Source organism: Anser brachyrhynchus (genome assembly GCF_964034855.1).
Source record: "Anser brachyrhynchus genome assembly, chromosome: 2".
Classification (NCBI taxonomy): Eukaryota; Metazoa; Chordata; class Aves; order Anseriformes; family Anatidae; genus Anser; species Anser brachyrhynchus.
The window spans coordinates 5,467,099-5,490,280 of record NC_137695.1 but is presented as its reverse complement, the minus strand read 5'-3'; the positions used below and the strand labels follow the sequence as shown (position 1 = coordinate 5,490,280).

Genomic DNA, 23,182 nt, shown 5'->3' with positions numbered 1-23,182 from the left:
AGGAACACACAGGCATTTTATAGACAGGCAGTCAACAGTCACCGCTGTTATTTCCAAGTATCATTTGATCATTTTGGGGAGAGAGAGAAGTTGACTTTTCCCTGACCCAGACCAGCTGGCAGCACTGCAGCAGTGTTCATTAGGTGCTTTAGCTCATGACAGCTTCCTCTGAAGAATGTCACAGTGTTGGCTCTGAAAGACCAACACCAGCAACAAGTCCTGTGCTCCTGGAGAAGGAGAGGGATGTTTGTCAGGGAACCCCATCTCCTACCGATGTTCTGACCTTTTCCTCTGTTTCCTCCACAGATTATCTCTGGTCAGCAGCTGCCCAAGGTAAACAAAAGCAAAAACTCCATCGTTGATCCCAAGGTAACGATTGAGATCCATGGCGTCCAACAGGATAACAACAAGAAGCAGACCAGAGTCATTGAAAATAATGGTAAGGGTTTTTCTTTCATGCTGCGACCCCTGGGGCAGTAATTCTGTGGTTTTGTGTAGCAGTGTGTTCCTCATCAAGACCTGCTGCCCTGTGGCCAGGCCTGCCCAGCTGCACCCAAGCTTGCTCACACTGAGCAGATCCATCAGGTGCTGTTGGTGTACTTCAGTGCGGTGACCCTGGTTATATAGCTAGCCCCACAGGCTGTCCCTATGGGGCATTTCTTTCAGGGGTTCTTCCATCTCTGTCTGAGGTGTTTGGAGATAGAAATTACCTGCAAAACATCAACCAGATGAATTGTTTTGAGGTTGGCTGCCAAATCTGCAGACCCAGAGCTTTGGAAATGCTCTTTACTTCCATGCAGTTGGATCTGACCTGGGACAAAAAGGTTCCCACCAAGATCTTCCCACAGAAGGCCTCTCACGAGGCTGATTTTATTTTGAAAGAGCCACAAATTCATGAAAGAGTGAGGTTGGAAGGGACCCTGGAGGTGCCCATTCCAACCCCTGTCCGAAGCAGGACCTAAGGTAGCTCATGTTGTTCACTGTATTGCCCAGATGGATTTTGAGTATCCCAAAGGGTGGAAATTGCCCATGCTGTCTGGGCGAGTGATCCAGTCTTTCACTTGAAATAAGGTCTATACTTAACCAGAAATTCACCTGTTGTTATTTGTGCCCATTACCCATCATGTGTTTGCTGTGCACATGTAAGAAGAATCAGGCTTCATCTTCTTTAACAGGAGGAAGTGAAAGATGGCAATAATAACCCCCCTTAGCCTTCTCCAGGATGAATAACATGAGCTTTCTCAGTCTCTTCTTATATCAAACGTAGTCTGTGCTACATCTCTTGAAGCTCAGAACCTCCTCACAAGGCAGGGACACTGAATTTGCTCATCCTCTTGACCCATATGTCACCTGTGCTAAATTAATGCACGTCACAGCAATGTGGCAGGTGAAGGAAGGAGGTTGTAAGCCCACAGCTCCAAAGAGTGAGGTTCCTTCCATACCCAGCACTGACCTCAGATGTCTCACAGACACTTCACCTCCCTTTGGACCATTTCTCATCAGTCGAACATGGCTGTGGCTTCCCTCCATGTGGTGAGGGTCTGAATACTGCGGCCTTCAGAGACAGCAGAGGGCAAGTTCATCCCTCTCTTCTGTGGGAACAGAAGGCAGTAGGAGTCTGAGAAATCAGACCTCACCCTCCTCCAAACACTTACGTACACACAGACACATGCACACACTGCTTTTCTGCGTGAAGCAAAAGCCAAGCACTAGAAAGGCAATGCATATTTTCCTCTCTGCTAACATTGTTTCCCTTTTCCTCCTTTCCTGTTTGAGTAAATCTGGCCTGGCTCCTAAAGCTCACGGTCATTTCCTTTGCCTACAATGATTTTCAGAATGTCTCAAGTGGAGGCTGTGTAAGGAACATTTTAGACCTGCCAGGCCTATTCCTCAGGGCTGCTTAGCACACCTCCATGGCCAGCGCACAGCTGCCTGGAGTGGGGCTGGAGAGATGCTGGAAGGGGGCTCAAGGGGTGCTGAAGGGAGAGTAGCCCCAAAATTCCAAATAAAGTGCAACAATCCAACCCAATTATTTTGCTATGGCGCTGTCCCCAGACCCTCCTAACACCTTCAGGGCCAGCTGAAAGACCACTGCCTCCTGCCAAGTCATCCACAGACCCTCCAGGACCGGCAGGCTTGAGCTGATGTTTTGCTGTCCTGGGGCTTCCCTTGCTCACAGGCTGTGCCGATGGCAGTGTGATTTCAAACAGGATGTCCTCTTCTCCTGTTTGTTTCTGGGGAGTGGTTTGTTGAAACTGCAGAGAGCACCCGCAGTGACTTAGTGAGAAAGCATTGCGCTTGCTTTTTGTCTCTCATTTGGTGGGACTTGTCATTGTTTTGTTTGCTTTGTGAGTCTGGATCACAAGATCCTTAGACATAAAGCCCCAGAAAGCTGTCATAACACAAAGGCACAGTTCTCTCTGCTCCCCTCTGGTCTGGGGCTGTAAAAGTTTGCTGCTGGTCCAACGGCAACCCAAGACGTCTGTGTATCAGCCAGGGAGAGCCTTTGGAGCAGAGCTGAGTTCAGCCCCATCCTGCCCCCTGCTGCCTCCTGGGGGTGTGGTGCTGAGGCCTGCAGTGGGCAGCCTAAGCTGAAGGAAGTATTAATTAATACCAGGTAGCAGTTCAGTGTCAGAGGTGGGAAAAAGTCTTGGCATCTCCTGAGACCTCTGAGCTGGGTCAGGTTAGGTTCCCAGTCAGGCCAAGTCTCCATCCTTATTTGCAAACATCTCTGACCAACGTCCTTGCTCGTGAGCATCTCTTGCTTTCTTCCTTGTTTGCGAGCAGCTCTGATCTCCATCCTTGTCTGTGTTGCTCAGGCTTTAACCCGAAGTGGGACGAAGAGTTTACATTTGACATAGAGATCCCTGCACTTGCCCTGGTCCGCTTTGTGGTGGAAGACTTTGACATGTCAACCAAGAACGACTTCATCGGGCAGTATACCGTTCCCTTCACTAGTCTGAAGCAAGGTAAGGCCCTTTTCCCTCTTCCTCACACCCTCTGATACCTTTGGGTATCTCCAGTGTCCCACATGAGAGGTCCAGATCCCAGAACACTTTGGGTCAGAACGGGTCTTTGCTCTGGTGTCTGGACAAGGTGATAAATGATTTACTGAGCAGCTGTCGCATGCTGACTCCTGGGAGGGGATGCCCTTGTCACCAGTAGCCTTGGACACGTTATGTTAACAAGGCTCAAAGCCATGCCTCTCTGACCTACCTGTTCTGTGGGGCACAGGGAGCAAATTGCTCTCAGAGATGGGGAAATGTTACTGCAGGGTCTTGGCAAACGTTAGCAAATGTTTTTTCCGACCGGACTAAAGGCCACTCTCCATCTGTGTCTGTGCTTCCAGGTTACCGCCACATTCATCTTCTGACCAAGAACGGCGACCCGTACTCCTCCTCCACCCTCTTTGTCTACATCAATATCCAGGACTGCGATTAGCAGCTCGGCTCTTTCAGGGTGCAGTGGACCTTGTTACAGACCTAGGAGGAACGCAGCGTGTGTCGGCTGCCAATGCCAGGGTCCCATCTGATCCCCAGTGCCTTCTCTGGAGCAGCACACGGTGCCCCACAGGGCTCTGATCTGAAATAGCCATTGACTGTCTCCCTTCTGCGTGCTGGAAACATCCTAATGCTGCTGTTGAGATTAATCCTTTTGTACCTGTCCAACCAATCCAGCTGTGTTTTCTAGTTCACTTTACTTAGTGTGATTTTCAATTCTGCTTTTAGCAAGAGGATAGGGATTCCTTTTTAGCAAATTACAGCTCTTGGTGTGGGTTCCATCAAGCATCTGGACAAAACACTCCACATCCGTGCAAGAAAAATGCACCCTACCACTGAATTCAGTGGCTAGGTATCAGGTGACTTCTTGTAGCTTCAGATGTCAGACATCCTTCACCATCTGAAGTCCTAAATGAGGACACAATTCTCCTCTTGTCTGTAACAGATTAAAAGGAAAGCTGCACTACAAAGGGCCACGTTATATAACTTGACTTTCCTTTTGTATTATAATAAAAAATACATGAACACTACTCTGCCTGCGTGCCTGGCTCCCAGCCAGGTCGCTTTGCATTCAAAGCCTGGCTCTTACCCTGTGAAGGAGAAAGAAGCTGCCGAACGGCAGATTTCCCTCTAACCCAAAGTGAAATCCACTCAAAGGGACCTCAGAGAATGTCTTTTGCCAATGACAGTGGAAATACACTGAACTGACAGTAGGGCTTTTTTCTTTTTTTTAAATGCAGTAAAACTTTGTTTGTGTTTTTATAGCAAAACCTCTTTTTAACGCAGGAAGTGGCGGTAGAAATGGTTTTAAATGTTAGCTCAGTCCCAGTTGCACTGTAGAGGTAACCTAGCACAAGCAGACAAAAGCATTTTGAACAACCCAATATTTATGGCAAAAGGTGGTTTTTTCGAGCACAACTACAGAGTTAAGTGAGTAGTGTTGAGATAAGATAATATATATTTTCGAGTTCCAGCTATGTTACTAACGCTATGTTAGACTATTAAAAGTACAAAAAAATAATTTGGAAAAGTCCAAATCCTCGTCACTATGTGCCTCGTTGACTTACTTGAAAGCAACATGGATGAATTTGGAGACAGACCTACTTAATTTCTTAAAGCTGTCAGTCTTTTGGGGGGGTTGGTTTTTCGTGGTTGGCATTGGAGAGGATGGGCTACTACCAAAGAGGTTAATTTCTGTTTACACAAATTCCAGTCCATTCAATCCTCCACCTTTTTCCAAGTCTAAAATAGCTTGGATTTAGTGATCTTTGGGCCCACTGCAAAACTGGGCTTCTTTTAGTCCAACCTGGAGTTTGTTGTGCTGCAGTAATGCTGGACACATTGATTTTTCCTCTTCACTATAATAATCTGTGATGTTGTAAACCATTGCCAGATTAAATGTGAATTATATCCACACAAAAAAGGCTGAAATTGACTTAATTACCTGCGGTTGAAGGAGTTCAAGAGCAGCAGAGGGCACTGAGGCAGAGCTGGGTGTCCTACAGTGACATGAACTTTCAGCTCACCACTAGGACAGGCACATTGCACCAGGAGGCACATTTGAAGGCCAAGGATGGAGCATCCTTAGCTCTAGCTCAGAGACACCCTGAGTTTGGTCCATGCAGGCTCCCAGGATGCTCTGAACATTTTGTTTTAAGGATCTGGGAGAGATGAGAGCTGGGGGAGATATGCAGGCAGAAGCAGGACCTCACTGTCCAGCCAGGGTCAGGTTGGGTTTAGATGGACTACATGGAGAAGCCAAGGCTGCCGCTGCCTGTTGTGAAGGTAGGCAAGATCTGTGGGAAGACAACATCCCTTATGGAATAGGTAGAGAGGCCAGGGGAAATGTGTCTGTTCCCTGCAGCGCCATGGGAGAGGAGCTGTGAGGGAGGTGGGATGGACCAGAGCACGATGCCCAATGCTGCAACGTCTCCTCTCTCCCCCGAGGAAGGGACGTGGTCCATGCCATTACTGAGGGACCTCGTGTCTGAGCAGACCAAGAAGTGCTTCAGCCTCATGCTGGGGAAGAGATTTAGTGAGAAGAGCAGCAGACGGGCCATGACCCATCAGACGCTGCAGCAAAAGCAGGAAGCGGCATGAAGGGGAGGATGCGGGGGAGAAACTGCCCTTTCCTTCATAAATCAGAGGCAGAGAGTAAAGCCAACTATCCCCATGAGAAGAGGAGAGCAGCAGCAGTTTTCATCAGGCCTCAATATCAGAGATCTATTATTTATAAAATAATAATAATGATATAAAAATAATATTAACTAACCATGCTGGTTTCTGAGTCCAGGTAGGACCACTCTGGTCCCATTTGCTGGTGAGCATCATAGCAGCAGGAACAAAAGCAACACGTAGCAAACCAGCTTAACCTCCCTTTCTTGATTGGGTTGCCACTGCCCTCTGTTGATTGCATGATGCTCATTAGGCCCCCCCGTCAGGGCTGATAGGTGGAATCACTGCATTTTATGAAGTAGCACACGCAATTCGTTAATTTGGGAGCTGGCACGAGCACGCCGCAGCGGGGCAATATAGATATTGTACGTAGATTGCAGCTTCCAGCCATGGCAGTAGTGTTGGAAGAGGGATAATGTGCACTGATTATATCCAGCGTGAACACAACAGAAGGCATTCACACAGGCAGTTTGGCCGATCTGTGTCTCTGCTTGACTCTCACCTTACTCTGCAGAGTGTTTCTGTGGGTTTGGGGCTGGACCCTCAAGCAGAAATGCGCCAAAGTGGCTACAGGAGCATGGAGGTAATGATGTGGTTGTGGCTTACGTGAAGCAACTGCCAATTCTGAAACACAAAGATTTGTCCAGAAGAACCCACCACTGGAAGGTCCTTGCCTCCAGACCTCCTGGGTGCCGCATGAGAGCCCTCTGCTCCTCAGCCAACACATCGGCAGCTCCTCAGCTCCAGCCCCACGTCCCTGCAGCAGGGGTGGGCAGTCAATGTGGGGAACGGGGGCTTTCAGGAGCAGAGTGCGTGGGCTGGGGAGAAAAATGGACCTGACAGTGGTGTTTAGGACTCTTCTTTCCAAGGAAGATCCCAAATTCCATCAAAGACCAGGTGTTTGAAGGAGCTGTGGCCCTGCAGAGCTTTTCTCTTCCGCCATCCTACCCCACACACTGATCAAGGACACTTACAGTGCTGCTGTTGGCTGTTTATTTGGAATCACCAGTCAGGCTGGAAATAGACTAAAGCTTTAAAACCACACCTTTGGGGGTTTTAAACATATGTGTTTCCTTCTTTCCTATATAGTTGCATCCCTTCATCACTGATCATTCACATTTCCCCCTGCCCCCTCCAATCAGATTGAGCTCGCAATGTGGATCCAGCGCCCTCAGTCCGTGGACATCACAGGGATGGAGCCCTGGAAAAACCTTCACTGGGACACATTTTGCCTCAGGTCATACCCCAAACCCTCCCGGCTTTGCCAAGGCTCTGGTCTGTGGGCAGGTGACTCGTAGGCTCAGCTGCCCCCAGTCATGCTCAGGGTGGGACTGGAGATATTGTCTGAATGGAAAAAAAAACAGTCTTGGGCAGTCGAAATCAACAGCTGCATCTAGCCTTTAATCTCATCATCTTCTTGAAATAGATTAGCTAATAAATATGCTCTAAATATGTATTTTTTTTCCCAACCCATTTTTTTTATTTGTTTTACCTGTATTAGGCTATGCATGTTAGTCTACAATTGATCCTTGCTGGCTTATGACAAGTAGCTTTTCTGCAGGGTGAGAAGGGGCTGAACTGGCCAGTCGCACCCCATGGGCTGCCCCACCACACTTCTGGCTACTCCACTGCCTTTTCTTGACCCCAAGGCTTCCTCCCTAACCCTTAGGGCTTTCCCCTTCTCTTCCCACACAGAATTTACATAACAGCTACAAGCGGCCCTTGTCTTGCCTAAATTTAAACTTCTCCAAATGAAGGAAGATCATGACCTTGTGGATGTGGCAAACTGCAGAAGGGAGAGGAAAAGAAGAGGCTACAACACAGCTGTGACACACACTTGTCTTAATGGCTATCAGCAATAAAGTGTCCAAAAGAGGCAAAAACATCCTGCAAAGCCATTCTGCAAAAGGTTTTGTCTCCTTGTTTTGGGGATTTGCAGGGAGAAAGGAGCCATCCCCTGAACAGTGGCTGCTGGAATAACTGCGTTGGAGCTTGGCCTGATTAAGATGTTGGGTTGGGTTCGTTGCGCAAATGTCTGTACTTCCTCCCTGCAGCTCCTAAGAGAGCAACGGTTGGTCCCAGAGTCACTGGATGCTGGGTGGCCCCTGCAGGCTCAGAAGAGTCCACACTGCTTCTTCTCATTCTGCTGCTTCCATTTGGGCATCTGGTAGAACTCGTGTTTGGACTTCCCGAAGATATCGTGGAAATCAGCGTCAGAGAGATAGTACTGCAGCAGGACGAGAGAGCAAGGAGATGTCAGCACGGGCTTTTGCAAAGGCTGGGACATCTCCATCAGCTGTGCCCCTTCCTCACCGTGACACCCCCTGACTCCAGGCAAACAGCTCCTGTCCTGCTGTCTGTCCTTGTCTTGGGAAATGGAACGTCCCAGCAACTGTTTCTCGTCCCACTTCCCAAAGCACAAGGGGAAAAAAAGCCCACCAGCCCAAAGGGATGCCCTGGTTTTGACACTTAGTATGCTCTGGTTGGAATTTGGTCCCTGCTAATGACACTGAGGCCAGGACAATTAATGCTGACTCAGAGAAATTCTGCTGGCCTGAGTTTTGAGTGCTTTCTCAGGCAGCAACTCACAGTGAAAGCATCTCCCCCTGGCTTAAATGCCCCTGAATATTCCACTGGAGATGCTCACTCCCACTGCTGGAAAGACAGGAACTCAGACAGTGGTCTCAGAAAGACCCTGTGGGACATGGAAGTTGAGTTTTCTCCAACACTTTGAGTAAAAGAAAGAACTCGTACAGCCCAGCTGAAATACAGCCGATAGCACATGGCCATTGCTGCAGGGCAGAGCTGCTGGCCCAGCAGCTCTCTGGTCAGATGTAAATCTGGCTATGACACTGGTCTTTGCCTGAAGGTCTGCTGAGGCAAGAAACTGGTCAAACACGGGTTGTAGAGAATAGAGGGAAGCAGCCCCCTGTGTCCCTCCCACTGGCTTGCTCGCACTCAGCTACAGATGTTGGCAAAATCGTGGGGCTGAAATATGGTGCTCCTCCCTGCCCTTCTCAGTGGGTTTTGCTGAAATGTAAGCTTTCTGACAAACAAAACCAAAAACAAACAAACAAACAAACACAAGATCCCTTCTGGAAGGAGTTTCAAATGAAAATGAAAACCTACAGCCCAGGCAAAACCCAGCTCCTGGTTTCATTCTGAGCTGCCTTTAGAACATACTTTTTTAATTAACTATTTAAAATTCACTTTTCTTCCATAAAGAAAAAAAAGAGGAATATTTCAACTACAGTAAAACTACCACAGTTTCCTCTCACATGAAACTCCTGCTTTTTCAATAGAGCTCCGTGTCCAGCTGGCATCTCCTTGAGCCTCAAGTAGGATTTAATAGCCCAAGGTGCCTGTGCTCTTAGCCTGCAACTAAGTTCCAGCTTGAGCTACAAAGACATTAAACCAGCAGTGCTGTCACCTCTTTTTTAGTGGGATCCACTCCTTCTGGAAGTTCATCCACAGTCTTGTTCATCAACACCTCCCGGGAGTAAATTCCTTCACCATTGGGCATTGGGGAAGGGCTGCTGTTGTTGTAGCTGCTGCTGTGGGTGTAGCTGCTGCTGTCATTGTGGTTGAAGTGGGATTTATACTCGGGGGAAGCACTCGCTGTGCTTGAAACAGCCAAGTTGGTCATGCTGAGGGTTTTCTTGCTCAGGCTGATGTTGTTAAGGTCCTGCCAAATGGAGGAAAAGATGTCAAGAGAAGCAGAGCAACTTGGGGGTTATCCCGGAGTCTTTCTTTCTGTTTGGGTTGAAGGGACTGCTCCTGACACAGACTATCTGCTGGTCTGCTGCTTTGGAGAGCCAAAGCATCAAGGAGAAAGTTGACACTAAAACATCAGTCCAGCACTTCCATCAACGTTACACCCAGATGTTAGGACTGTTAAAAGCACAGCCGTGTTGAGAGCCCTTGGGAATAAGTGAAGATACTTCAAGTAGTCTCATTTTCCTCAAGGTAATGGCAGAGAGAGGATGCACGTGGGGGCACAGACAGTAAGATTAAATATCTACCATGTCTGAAACTTCTAAATTAGCTGCGTACCATTCGCTGTGCTGCCACCTCTCCTTGTTCAAAGCCCCTATCACATCCTTCCAGCCTTTCTCCTGCTCCTGTCCGGAACAGAACTGATCCCATGTGGCAATCAGGTTTGGGACTGCTGGGACCTTGTGCTCTCTGACCAGTCTCCTGCCCACAGGTGCCTCTGTACAGGACTGTAAAAGGCCCAGGAGATCTGGGCGTATTTATGGGTTATTAACCACAACTTCCTCTGCTTTCCACTGAGGAGCATGGCTCTGATCCTGACAGCCTGAGGTCCCCACACCCACTCTGGTCATTACGGTTTCTTCTTCAAGCAGATAGTTGTGGTGAACTGGGGGTCAGCCTCTTCTCACTGGTAACCAGTGATAGGACCAGAGGGAATGGCCTCAAGTTGCACCAGGGGAGGTTCAGGTTGGAAATGAGGAGACATTTCTCCTCAGAAAGAGCAGTCAGGCGTTGGGACGGGTTGCCCAGGGAGGTGGTGGCGTCACCGTCCCTGGGGGTGTTCAAGGAGAGGTTGGACGTGGTGCTTGGGGACATGGTTTAGTGGTGACATTGGTGGGAGGGGGATGGTTGGACCAGATGATGTAGGAGGGCTTTTCCAACCTTAATGATTCTAGGATTCTGTGATTGTACGGTAGGCTGGGGGACATGGTGGTGTTTAAACCCAGGTGTTTCCCACCCATACCAGCTCGAAGCCACTCACCACTGTAATCTCAGAGATAGCCGACATGTCTCCTAAGCTGTTCTTCATCTCTTCATAGGACTTGCCATCCTAAAGGTAAAGAGAGTTGTGAGAAGCACGGGTCACCTTTAATTAGCACATGCTCCTATCCTCTAACAGGGTCAGGAGATCATATGAATTTTAAAGCCCAGTGGTGCTCACTGAGGTGGCAGCTGGTGTCTCCTTTAACTCCCAGCTCTTGGAACCAGGAGACTGAGCCAGACCCTGAGCTGCCACTTGAAAACAAAGAAACAGCTGAACTTTAGCCTCTGCAGTTATAAACTAACAGGTGAAAACAGAAAATTTAAAGACTTCAGAGAACAGAAGGCAGATCAAGAGAAATCACATTTACTGCTAGAATGACATCTTCTAAATTTTAAACCAATCTTGCAATGCACGAAAATTTGGAATATGATGTTATTATTTTTTTTTTTTCCCACTTCCTCATTTCACTTAGCTAAAGCCACAGATTTTTCAAAACCTCAGTCTCAGACTTCTTTTAGTGCCATGTACGACCAGGTACCTTTCAGTTCCTACAAAAGAAATGTACTAGATATACTGGCAAGCTGATGGCTGTGTTTTCCTAAACAGCCAGGAGATGTCAGTTCTTAGCAGCACCATCCAGCAAAGATCCCCAACGAGAACAAACAACATAAACACAGGGACTGTAGAACAAAAACATTTAGACCCAAAACTGAGAAAGGAAACACACACACCAGATGTTTCTGGGATGTTAGCAGTTCGGATGGCTTGTCTGTTGTTGTTAAAACTGCCTATAGGGGATACGTTTAGATGTATATATTTTATAAGTTGTGCCCTTGTTTTTTAGCAGTTCTTCAGAAAAATCAAGTTTTGACCTTTGTTCTAAGCATCAACGTTGTTTTAAGGATCAGTGCTCTAGGAGCTGCTGTCTCATCTGTCCAAATACAGCTGTTAGGACAGACTTTCTACACCTTACTGACTGCACAGAAAGGTGATGCAAATTCAGCTACAGGAGAAAAATCTCTGTATGGGATTTCCTGCTGTGTGAAGTCCCCTGGGTACTTTCACCCACTGTCCTGGCTGTCCTCCCTCAGGTTCCAGTGCGGAATTTATTCACAGCCCTTTGGGCAATCAGAAGATGAGATTGCTTGCGAATGGGCTGAGCAATGATGCTTGTAGAAAATACAGGAGAGAGAAGGGACAATCAGTGGCAGCCCACTGTGGAAGGGTCTGGGAAAACACCACTTAGGAGCTCAGCTTTTCCAGCTGCTCATCATCCTACAGCTTTTCCTTTCCTAAACTGTGCACATAGGTGCCATCGTGTGTCAGGAATTTGGGTGCAGCCTGGCAAGCTTGCTTCCACATGAGACATTCCAGGTCTATTAACCACCGAAGCTCCTCCAGGGTTGCCCTTTATTCTCAATAAATTCTGTGCTGCACCCCTGGGTAGGCTGGACCAGCTGGTGCGTGGTCTGGATGGATGAGTGCATCACTCCTTCCTCCATACAACCATGCTGTACACAAATAGGTGTGAGTTAAAGCACGTTTACTTATATTTGCGGAAGCCCATTTCACCAAATAGGTACTTTTTGCTGATGAGGGAACAGAAGCTGCTGAGGGAAAGGTCATAGGGAAGATTTGTACCTCACACCCCAGCAACTTACACTCCATTTGTAGGGGTCCCAAGCGTTGAACCATCCTGTGAAGTTGAGGGGTTCACAACCCTGCTTCACCAGTATTATTGGAGTTGCCAAGTCTCTCCCTGCCGGATGGGTCTTGAGATACTCCTTGGCTGAGGCAATTGCCTCGTTCCTCTCATATGTGTTGGAGGCTTTGCCAACCCAAAGGAAAATCTGAAATGAGAGAAGGCGTTGAAGACCAGTGAGCAGTTAGGACCTGTGCAGACACAGCTCTTTGTTCTCCCGACAAGTGAAATGGAGATAAGACTGCAACTGTTGTTTCCCAATAGCCACCTGGGATTTTTATCTCAGATTTACTCCCAACCAAGAAGGATTTTGTTTCTGAGACAGGCACAAAGCATAAATATTTCAGAAAATAGGGAGAAAAGGAAACCAGGCTGGAGGAGGGAATGAATTTGGCCCCAAAACCTGGGCCCCAGGTTCAGGACTATTCGCACTAAGCTTGGGAGAGCACCCTTTGCTCTCAAGAAACATGGGAGTTGATTGCTTTTGGTCTCCTTCGAAAACATCTAGTCTGGGAGCAGAGGAGAGGGAAGGAGGAAAAACTATTTTCTGTCTCTAGATTGTGTCTGAAACCATCCTGTTTAGGAGGAACTACATTCCTCACACTGAATGTACACACTAAGCAACCTTGGCCAAAGTGCTTTGCTTTCTGTGCCTCAGTTTCCCACTTTTCAGACAGGCTAACAATAGTGCCTCACTGAAGTGTTTTTACCTGGGTGAGAAGAATTAGACATATGTCTGCTTGTCTGACCAGGCATCAGGAAGGGTTTAGAGACAGGGCAGAAGACATATGGCCCTCATTTTCATGTTGAGTGACAGATTCATATGAATTAAGCCATAACCTGTTTGAAAATATGTCTGGAAGGTAGGGGAAGTGGAATCTGTGCTGACCTCTTCCCAAGTGTCTAGCAGCATGACATCGTCTTCGTCCAAGTCTTCCTGGCAGAAGCCCACCACTTCTGTCATGATGAACCTCCCCGTCTGGTTGGAGCACTCAAAGAGGCGAGGCTGGTAGTGTGTGATCTGCTCTTGAAACCTTCCTCATGCACAGCACAGAAAGAAAAAGCAAGATGAAAACGTTTCCCCTGTGGATTACCTCTGGGCCCTGCCACTACTAGTCATGATCATGCAGGATGAGATGGAAATATGGCAGCACTCATCAGAGGGCCTGAAATTCAGCAATGTCAGTTCGCACAAGATACTTGGCCCATTTTTACTATTTTTAAAGATAACTTTTTCCACCCAAAGGCAAAGGCATAAGAACCCTTCCCTCCTTGTGGGGAAGAGCCTACTGCCAGGTGAAAGCCACATCAGATCACTTGGTTGAAAAGGAACATGTCTCTGGCTCTGAGGGCTGGATAATTCCAGGTTGTTCAAATGCCAGTTCAGTTTTGTTAATCTTCTGGGGGTGCCCATAAGGCCAGTAATGGCTGGAAATGGAGAATGTGGGTCATGTAGCCCTTATAACAGGACATTAGATGGATTTACAGTGAGGAAATCCATCCAACCCAATACCCAAAACCAAGACAAGAGTCATCTTGGTGCAATTTCTGATTGTGTCAAACCAAGATTTTGGGAATAAAATCTATATCTCTAAAATTTCTGATCCAGTGCTTGCTTTGGTGAGGATGTGGAATCAAAGTACTTACCCACCTTCCTGCAAAGGTCTGATCCTTTACCTAATGTTCCCTGGCCAAGCCCAGAGGAACAACCCAGTCACTATTACCTCTTTTCACTGGCGTAAGGGGCTTTGCCTCCCAGCGCTTCCCAGAACTCTGCTGGCTCTTGTCCCTCCAAAATGGTGTGCTTGTCCCGTCTAGAGACGATGTCGGCCACCATCTTTGCCATCTCCCTCTCGTCTCCGCTGCAGCCCTGAGTTCAGGACAGAAAATTGAGGATGAGTTAGTGGCAGGCTGGAGAAACTTATCAGTGGGGCCAAACTGTCTTGATCCCCGCACTGCTCCAGAGAGTTTTAGACCTGCTTCAATGCTTTTGAGGGTCTCATATGAGCAGGTCACTAAGAATCTATTTCTAGTCATTGAAGGGACAACCAGTGCAGTCAACGGCATCTGGGGCACAACTCTTCTCATCCTGAAGCAGATGACTACAAGAGGTTAAATGAGCGTGCCCAAATCTTGCTAGTTTCTTACAATTGGATAGCCTGGGGTGCTTTATTCAGATGAAAGCTGTATGAACATGTAAAATGAGGTGAGGTGAACCCCAAGGTGGGTTACTTCTGAAGAGAGAGAGCTGTCTTACTGCTAATCCTCCACAGACAAAGCCTTCTCCTGGGTTCACCTTCTTCTGCTGAAATTAATGGGCTCTGTGCCCAAGGCTATACCTCCACAGCTCAGTGGAGGCAGGAGACTCAAGACCCACATCAGCAATTTCATCCCCCCGGGGCTGCCTCCCCTGGGATCATGGTGGTCTCACCTTCCCACACCACAGGTAGCAGACTTGGTTGGTGGCCAGCAGGAAGACGTCATTGGAGTTGAGAGAAGAGGCCCGGGCTGGCACCTCCGTGGCCTTGGTGTTCATCTCGCTCGTGCCCCTCACCTGGAAGAGGCGGATCGCCGGCTCGGGCGCGCTTTTCTGGGCCCGGCTCGTGCCACCCTGCAAGGCAACAGAGGGAAGGATGGTGTTGGGAGGTGAGGGTGCAAATCCAGGGTGCAACTGGTTTGAGGAAGAAGACTTGGTCTCTCGGTCCTCCACACAGCGACAGACCATGGGCCTGCATAGAGCAGTTGAGGAAATCCAAATACGTCTGGTTCCAGGCCAGAATAAAACCCACATGTTGTAACACACAGACTGCTCCCTGGTTATTCTGTGTTTTGACCAGCTCCCGTCAAGACACTCAGCAGATCTTAGCATCTGTAAAGCACTTGCCATGTAAACTGGGCAAGGCAGCTGGATTCAGATTTCCAGCTGTGCTCTCCTTAGCTGATCATATGCTGTGGAAGCTTTAAGCCAACATGGAGAGCTGAGGGCAATCCCCCTCTTTCCCAGCCATTTGCAGTGTCTCCACCAGAGATGTTGGCACCCAAAACAAAGTGGGTTAGAAGTTAATGTGATGTAACTCATGCAGAGAAAATTCAAACCATGTTAACTGCTTGCTGGGTATTTTGGAGGAACCCCTCTGGAGGCAGGCCCTGAAGGATTGTTATACCTGTAATTTACAATACTATCATCCTATTGTAACTGCAAAATATTTTGGGATAGAGTTGGAAAGAACATCACACATTAACATTGGAGCTCAGGGGTGGACAGCTGAGTCCAAGCCAGTCAAGGATTGTTCCCCTTTGTGTATTTTCTCATGTGGTGTTGAGCCTACTCACTAACTTGGGAAGTTAGTACGGATAACTCAGGTCCTGTGACGTTCCTACCACACCAGAGATGGCTTCAAGGCTGTGGAAATGGGAATCAGCCCCTCTGTGTCTTAGTTACCCACCTGTAGGGTGAAGGTGTGTGTGTGGGGGGTGGGGTTGAAGACACATTACAGCAACGATGGCTCTATTTGCACCCACAAAGGAAGAGCTAAAAATATTCTACCACGTTTCCATGCCAGCCCATACGGACCTGGCAGGCTCTCTTCCTGAATATCAGCCCATTTTTCTGGACTATTTCCATTGTCACTGCCAATCCATCACTGGTGCTTTCACCTTCCACTGACCATGCACACAAAGCCATGTTACCTCGTAAATGATCAGCTTGCCCTTGAAGATTGCCAGGAAGTGTGCTGGCTCCTTGCCCATGGTCACGCGCACCTGCACAGCCTCGTCCCCGTGCTTTTTGTCCAGCTCAATGGCATTGAGGGCACAGGCAGTGATTTCATCCACAGAGGCATGGCGACCCTGGGGAAGAAGATGCAACATGAAACACGATGAGGGGAAGGGTGTAAAGCTCTGCAAAGTGTAACATCTTGTCAATCCAAAGCCCTGTGTACAATATAATGAGAGTAAAAAATGACTTGATTTTTACATTTTAATTATTTCATTCTTTTGAAGCCTGTAGGATCACATTTTCAAAGCTTTAGAGAAAAGCATGCATTCCAGGAGAGGAAATTATAATTTAAAGAGCAGAGCTATTGGTATTCGTATACTCACTAGACCCTAGGAGCTGAGGCCTTAAAGGACAATCTGAAAGACCATAAAGTTTAACCCCTGCATTGTAAGCCCTATAATCCTTCACCACTTCTATATGACATTGCTGGCTCTCAGCCTGATGCTAGCTTGGGCTCAGTGTTCATGCAGCCTACAAAGCAGAGCTTGGGATGTTTCCAAGTGGACAATTGATGAGCAAAGGACACGCGAGTTCTTCTGGATGTTTTGCTTAGGATTTTTGTGTGCAACTCTTTCTTTGAGTTTTAGACTTCTAGCAGACACAGCACAGTCCCTCCTGTTTCAGTTTGACCTACCTGCCACATGTAGAGGACATAGTGAGGCCTGCCTGATCTGAGGTAGGTGTACAGGACCAGGTAGCAATCGCCTCCGTAGAACTGCCCATATGTCTTGGGATTCACCGGCTGCATTTGTAGGTCTTCAATTCTCCACACCTAGTGTGAGAAATATGTTGGTGAGCAGCAGTGTAGTCAACATGAAGAGAGAACAGCCCCTTTGCCAAAAGACCACTGAAGTTCAGGTCTTCATCTGGAAAGACAGCCTTTCCTCTCTCTCCTGGATGCCAGCTTGTTTTTCCCCAGCTTGATTAAAGCGCTCGCTGGCAAAGTCACATCTACCTAGTGACTGTCATAATATATGTGCCATAGCTGAACAGTCAGTGGCCCTCAAGGAGGTGGAGGTGCAGCTTCTCAGACCCATGTCCCATCTCTCAACTAGTTCTGTCTTCCATGGGAGGCCACAGGAAAATGAGAGTGGCCTCTGCTCTGCACTGACACATGTAATACGGACTGAACTAAGGGACAGTGTGAGAAGGGAGCTGCCTGATTCAGCCTCGTGCCCTGTGCACGTGGCAGGAGAGGGTTCAACTTGATGGCTACTTTGCTCTGGCGGACATGGGCTGGAGGAGAAATGCCCTAGAGGTAAGAGCTGCTTGGTTGGAGTTTGTAAGCAGATTGCTCTGGCCACAGCCATGCTTCTTTGGGGAGGATAGGTGGGCACAGCTCATACAGCTGCTGCGTATGAAAAGGAAGATAAGTTTGGAAACACGTTGATAGTTGCATCCTCTGTCAGCCAAAGGAGCTCTCTCACCTCAACGTCCCCAGAGGCATCATCCACCATTCTCTGCTCAGCTGCTAGCTCTGGTCTGGCATGGAGCTGAGTCGTGTCAAACTTCACCTGCTCCACCTTGGCTGCATGCACCAGCAGAATAAAAGCAGGAACCCAGTGAATGCACAATAACATACAAACCCTATGTATCACCCTTGTGCACACACACACAATCATTATGCATGTAAGAAAAACTTGGTCTGCAGTAGGCAAATGTTGATTACAAGAGCTCACACACTCCAGTGTTGATCAGTTACAGGCTGGCAACTGCCCATATAGCACTTTATTGGAAAGTTGTGATGATTGGCAGATAAAAATAGAAGTTATCTCATGACCAAAAATTCGTAATTGTTTTCCAAATCTATACATATTTCCCTCATTTTTTGAATGCTACTTTCAGAACTAGAATGCCTACAGTTCTTCAGCTCATGATAAAGAGAGTATTTATGGACATCAGGGAGAGAGAACTTGCAAAAGAAGGGTATTTGTATCTCCGAAGATATTACTGATGGAGACATTCAGCATCTCTGTCATTTTTCTCTCTGTCAGGAAGATCTCTCTCTTCTGTGTTTACTCTTTGGGGTTAATGCCTTGCAATATTCACTTCAGCAGCATGATAAATGGGGGCACCATTTACACTGGTGTAAATACAGAATAATTCCATTGACGTCAGGAGGGGCTTGGGTGGATGCCAGTGTAAATGAAAGCAGAATGTTGTTCAACACTTCCTTACCAGGTTCATCATTAGCCCTCTCTAAAGAAAATTAAGAAGTTCTACAAGCGTGAATTTTCTGCACACATTTTTCAGATGAGGTTGATCTTCTGCCAGCATTCACATTTGGAATAAGTGGCAGTTTGGTTTATACAAAAAGCCCCAGCAATTTTGAACATTGTTCAATTGCTGAATCATTGTTTCTACTGAGGAAGGTGGAAAATACAGGACATGAGAAGAATGTGCACTGGATTTTCAAAGGGCTGAGGACAGGGAACAGTTAATGTGAATGATGTTATTTCAGCGGTAGTTTATCACAGGTAGCGAAGTCAAATGCAGGGTAAGTCATGGCTCTGAAAACATACTCACCAGTTTTGCCAACAGTATAGACCTTGCCAAGCCCTAGTGTTTCATCTTTTTCTGTCCACTTCTGGAAGAGCTGTTTGAACATGGCTGACTCTGCACCATCGTTGATCACTTCAATGTTGGTAGAAGGAGAGTAGCCTTTGGCCTGGATAAAACCCTAATGGGGTAGAAAAGGGGCATTAGTGGGGACACATCAAAGTTCTCATAGACATGAGAAGAAGTGGCCTAAACCAGACCCAAAAGCAAACTTCCACCTGCAGCTGAACACAGCAGCATAACCAAGGGCAGGATTCACCCCAAGATGAAGACACTTGCATTCAGACTTATGCAGATGTCTACAGATTTAGAGGACGGCCAGCTGGATCACATCCTAAACTTAATTTATGCATGGTATCTAAGTCTTGAAGAAAATCTAACTCAATAGGTCTAATGCACAGCCTCCTTCTATCTCATTCAGCTCTGTAGAGAGTTTCTGGTCATAGAACCAGGAGTGGAGGGAGAGGGAACAGTGATGGAGTGTGCCCATGACCTGAGAGCCTAGTTTAATTCACTTCTGTGCCAAAAAGACCCTCTCTAAAACAGGGATCCTGTCCTCCCTTCGGCATGATAGAGAGCATGCATGCCAAGATAGTGAAAGGATGGAGGAAGTTACATACCCCAGAGTGTGGCATGTATCCTGAAGGGATAAAACTCTCATAAATCTCTGTGTTTTTTTTTTTTTTCCTGAAAACATATTATTTCTTTGAAATAGAGCAGCTATTGATTTAAAAGAGTGCTTCAACAGAGGTGCTTGATACAATGTGATAAGGATGAAAATGGTCTGTGTTCTGCCACCATGTCAAAGCCATTGCTTGGTTTTTGAGCACTGCTCTCCTGTTTATCACGGCAGACTCCAGGATGACCTGGAGGTACAATGCTGACAGCCACGGTTCAGGGAAGGAGCCTGAGTGTGGGCTTTCTGAGCATTCATCTTCTGCTGTAAATACCGCAGCCACATACTACCCCCCAAGGAAAAAGCAGAGCAGATGGTCTTCCCATCCCTCCCACCTGCCACGCTGAAAGAAAGAGATATCTGTTGTTCTACATTTGTAGCTCAGGGCCAGAATTTGCAGAGCTAATTGCCTATAAAAAGCATCTGGGTTAAGCTTTGGAAAGGAGCACAGAGGATTGTGAGATAAGTTTTAAGTCAAAGTTCATCCAAGCTTTTCTCCTCTGGGACAACAGGTGCAATTGGTATTGAAGTTGGGTATCTCCAGGTAGGATCTCACTGAAGATGCGGCCACTGAGGTTCGGTATCTCCAAGTAAGATCTCATTGAAAATGAGGCCATTTATGGTCTTCACGTAAGTCAACAGAATTAAAAGCTAAGTTCCCTTGTAGTCTTCATTTCCATCTGCAAGCTACCATGCAAAACTACCAAATGCCTTACACGCTCAGGCTCCCATAAGGCTAATTTTGTCTGAATGGAAGTGGTGAGGCATGCTCTGCCAGAGAATGACTGCATGGCAGTCATCTGAAGGAGCAGCACAGGTACCTGTGTGCTCTGCTGGAGTGTTCTACCTTAACAGGAGCCATGGTTTTTCCACAGGTTGACCGATCTGAGTTACTAACAGTTAATAACAGATCTCTTTTTACCAAGTGGAAGAGCCCTGTGACAGCTTCTAATTCACATGGGCCCAACCCCATCAACACTCTGAAGAATACTTGTTGCCTGTAATGGACTTGGGATTGAGTCCCATAGCACCTAATATCAGGTGTGTTTTTTCAGAGAGCCCAAGAAACTGAGTTCCCCACTGACTTGCTCAGAAGTATTACACTTGGTTGGGAACCTAAGACATGCCTTTCCTGTTCAGAGCAGTGATCTGTGCTGCCTTGGACAGTGTCAGTAAGAGATGCTGTTCAGCAAAAACATGTGAGCCTTGTAACTATTTGCAAAGTGATCCCTTCATTCTCCCTAATATTCACAATATAGGGACATGGATGTTACAGAGGCTATAAGAGCCTACCCCCTTTAGTATCTGTTTATGGACCCATTGACCATGAATTGGCCTAATCCTTTCTCAGCCCTGCTGATACTCTCTGCTTCCACCATCTCCTGAAGCAACAAATTCCACAAGTCTACCACTTACCATGTCACATAGTGACACATATTCTCTTTTACATTTGCTTTTCTTTAACCAATTTCCTCTTAGTCAGACAGCCCTTAGTGAGAATTGCTGAAGAACTATTTTACATTATGTCATTGCACCTCCCATAGAAGTTCAAGCTCTTTCTCTGTTATTACCCAGGCCAGCTCCTCAAGACCTATTCTTAATTGTAACTAGTGGTCAGATCTAGATTAGCGCTTAGTTAACCTCCTACGACATTGTTTGCACTACTCACCACAGCTCGAGTGAAGGCTGCTTTTTTCTCTTCCTGGTTGGAGGCTTTTCCTCTCCAGACATAAATCTTAAAGCCACCTTGGTCTAAAATGTAGCAGTCCTGAGGAGAAACCAAAAAATACATGTAAAAAGATCTCTTCAAGCAAAGATCCTAATTTGTAGACTACCCAGGTTGGCTTCTTGTTGAAGACCTAGATTAGATGTAGATTATCTCATTTCCTTGACTTCCAGAGTTTTAACGCTGGCAAATCATTAGTAGAGGCAACACAGGATGGATTTACTGGTTCAAAATTGGGCTAACAAGTACCATCAACCCTAGACCTCTTCTTCATGACTATTATGTGTCCCCAGCACGAAGCTAAAAGTGTTGCGTCAGGATCCTGAACCCCAGCAGGATGAGATGGCTGCCAGGCAGCCTGTCTCCTCTGCAGAGAGCTGGTGGTCCAAACTGACAACCCACTGTGAGACCAAAGGATTCTTGGTTTTCAGGCTGGGGGAACGTCATTGAGACTAGTCACTCCCTACAGCAGGAAATTATATCTAAATTCATGATTTTTTGAACACAGTGCTAATTTGCTCTGAATGCTGCAGATGGAGAGTTATAGCAGAACATCAGATATTAAGAAGCCTCATTTCTATCTGGAATTTATTCCTGGCCTCCAGCTTCGACTCTCCTTTTATAATGATTGCCAAGGTAACACTGTCCTTGGCTGACAGGGTGGGTTTGCCATCTCTTGTTAGAACAGCTTCAACCCACTGCCTGCCTCCGGCCACTGGAGCTGTAGGCAGAGGCTAAGCTGTCTTGTTTGGGGAGGACACTGTTAATCTGGAAGGACGGAAGGGCTGCTAATTTCCAGAAAATTGAGGTATCCTATAGAAACAGGTGCTCAGCTGAACATAAAGAGAACCACTACATCCTTTTATTGCTATAAGGGCTGCCTTTCACCTCGTGCTGGAGCAGGTCCTGTGTGAGAGGCCGGGTGGCTATCTCCTGTACCACCAGGTCATTGTCCTTCTCGTAGGCACTGAAAGACAGAGGTAATGAGTAGAGCCAGGCTGCACAGCACCTGCTGTGGCAAGGGATGGGGTTTGGAGGCCCAGCCCCAGACTTACTGGTAGAGCCGGACGTTTGCTTTCTGCAGCTCGTCTGCTTTCGTGTCCGGGATGGCATCTCGGAGCTCCCCACGCCTCTCCCCCAGCACCATCTTCATGATCTTTAGGAGGTCTGGGGAGTCTTTCTCATTGTCAATGATGCCGATCTGAGCACGGCCACCTCTTTCACTGTCCCTGATGCTACGAGCCAACGCGAGGCCCTGCACAAGGATCATCAGGGGATTAATCCTGATCCATACAACAAATTCAGCAAGCATCGTGTCAGACCTAGAGCACTGACTGAGTACTAATAGTCTAAGACAGATTACTACAGCTCTCCAAAGATGCTAGTGTCCTCCAGATTTTGCTATTTAAAAAAGAGGATGCGTGCTTTATACCTGTTTATTAACTTAATCTCAGAAAAGTACTGCTTAGTACATAACTATTGGTGACTGGTCTCGCAGGGCACAGATATGCAGTAGCCAGAGCAGGTATCGCTTATGTGTGACAGTACACAAGCAGGTCCAATAATCCTAAAATATTCTGGGAGAGAGACACATGCTGAGGACGATGAGGCTGAATGCTGCAGAGCTGTAGGACCCCGGTTGCCCTGTGGTGATATTTTACATTTAAAGATTTCAAGTATTTGAAAAACATGGATGTTTTCTGTGAAAAAAGTGTGAAATGCCAAACAAATTATTTCCATCTTCCATTGATTTTTCTCCCCCCGTGACTCTTACCACAACAGATTTTAAAGGGAGACATCTCTCTTAGACCTAGGAAATGACCTGTTTGATTGCCAGGCCTGAGATGAACCATGGTCTGTTCTTCTAGTCTTCCCTCTGTCTTGCTCCCTTTCCTCTCTCTCAGGAGTTTCTCTGTCTCACCCTCTGTTGGCTCTTCATCTCAACCCATCGTGCCCTGGACAACTGCCTTCCCTGTGAGGTCTCCCCCAACCCCAGATCATCAGGTGCCATTATGACCTGTAGATAAATCTGGTTTATTACATCTCTATATCGCAGTTCCTCTATCAGTAAAATACGGATTAATGATCCCTTTGTAAAGTGCCTTTATAATTAGGGATCTGACCTATCAAAACCTGGTTTATGCGTTCCTGCTTGTCTCATACTGACCAAGCTGGAATTCCCTGTGATGTAAAAATAAACTGAAATTCATCTACCCCCGGGAGAATTAAATCTATTGTTAAATCTACTGCAGTTAAATCTACTGGTGCTACTGACTTTTTATTCTTATGTCACACAAACTACAGGGC

At 47.0% G+C, this 23,182-nt stretch overlaps 2 protein-coding genes across 3 annotated transcripts in view; one reads left to right on the top strand and one right to left on the bottom strand.

Annotated features, from left to right (window-relative positions):
• Positions 1-4,923, top strand: part of PLCD1 (phospholipase C delta 1) — a 54,617-nt gene extending 49,694 nt beyond the window's left edge. For both annotated transcript variants that reach the window (XM_080578223.1, XM_080578222.1), the window contains exons 13-15: positions 307-439; positions 2,820-2,969; positions 3,350-4,923. In XM_080578223.1, the coding sequence (XP_080434349.1) occupies positions 307-439; positions 2,820-2,969; positions 3,350-3,441 (375 nt within the window). In that variant the 3' untranslated portion in view covers positions 3,442-4,923. The remainder of the gene's footprint in view (positions 1-306; positions 440-2,819; positions 2,970-3,349) is intronic.
• A 1,731-nt stretch (positions 4,924-6,654) lies between these two features.
• VILL (villin like) overlaps positions 6,655-23,182 on the bottom strand; it is a 34,127-nt gene continuing 17,599 nt past the window's right edge. Inside the window, exons 7-20 of the mRNA XM_080578221.1 lie at positions 21,931-22,130; positions 21,764-21,842; positions 20,819-20,917; positions 18,441-18,594; positions 17,342-17,442; positions 16,549-16,686; positions 15,827-15,985; positions 14,568-14,747; positions 13,861-14,006; positions 13,026-13,170; positions 12,096-12,284; positions 10,432-10,500; positions 9,106-9,360; positions 6,655-7,902 (exon numbers count right to left, since the gene is read on the bottom strand). Coding sequence (XP_080434347.1) covers positions 7,789-7,902; positions 9,106-9,360; positions 10,432-10,500; positions 12,096-12,284; positions 13,026-13,170; positions 13,861-14,006; positions 14,568-14,747; positions 15,827-15,985; positions 16,549-16,686; positions 17,342-17,442; positions 18,441-18,594; positions 20,819-20,917; positions 21,764-21,842; positions 21,931-22,130 — 2,028 coding nt within the window. The 3' untranslated portion in view covers positions 6,655-7,788. The remainder of the gene's footprint in view (positions 7,903-9,105; positions 9,361-10,431; positions 10,501-12,095; positions 12,285-13,025; positions 13,171-13,860; positions 14,007-14,567; positions 14,748-15,826; positions 15,986-16,548; positions 16,687-17,341; positions 17,443-18,440; positions 18,595-20,818; positions 20,918-21,763; positions 21,843-21,930; positions 22,131-23,182) is intronic.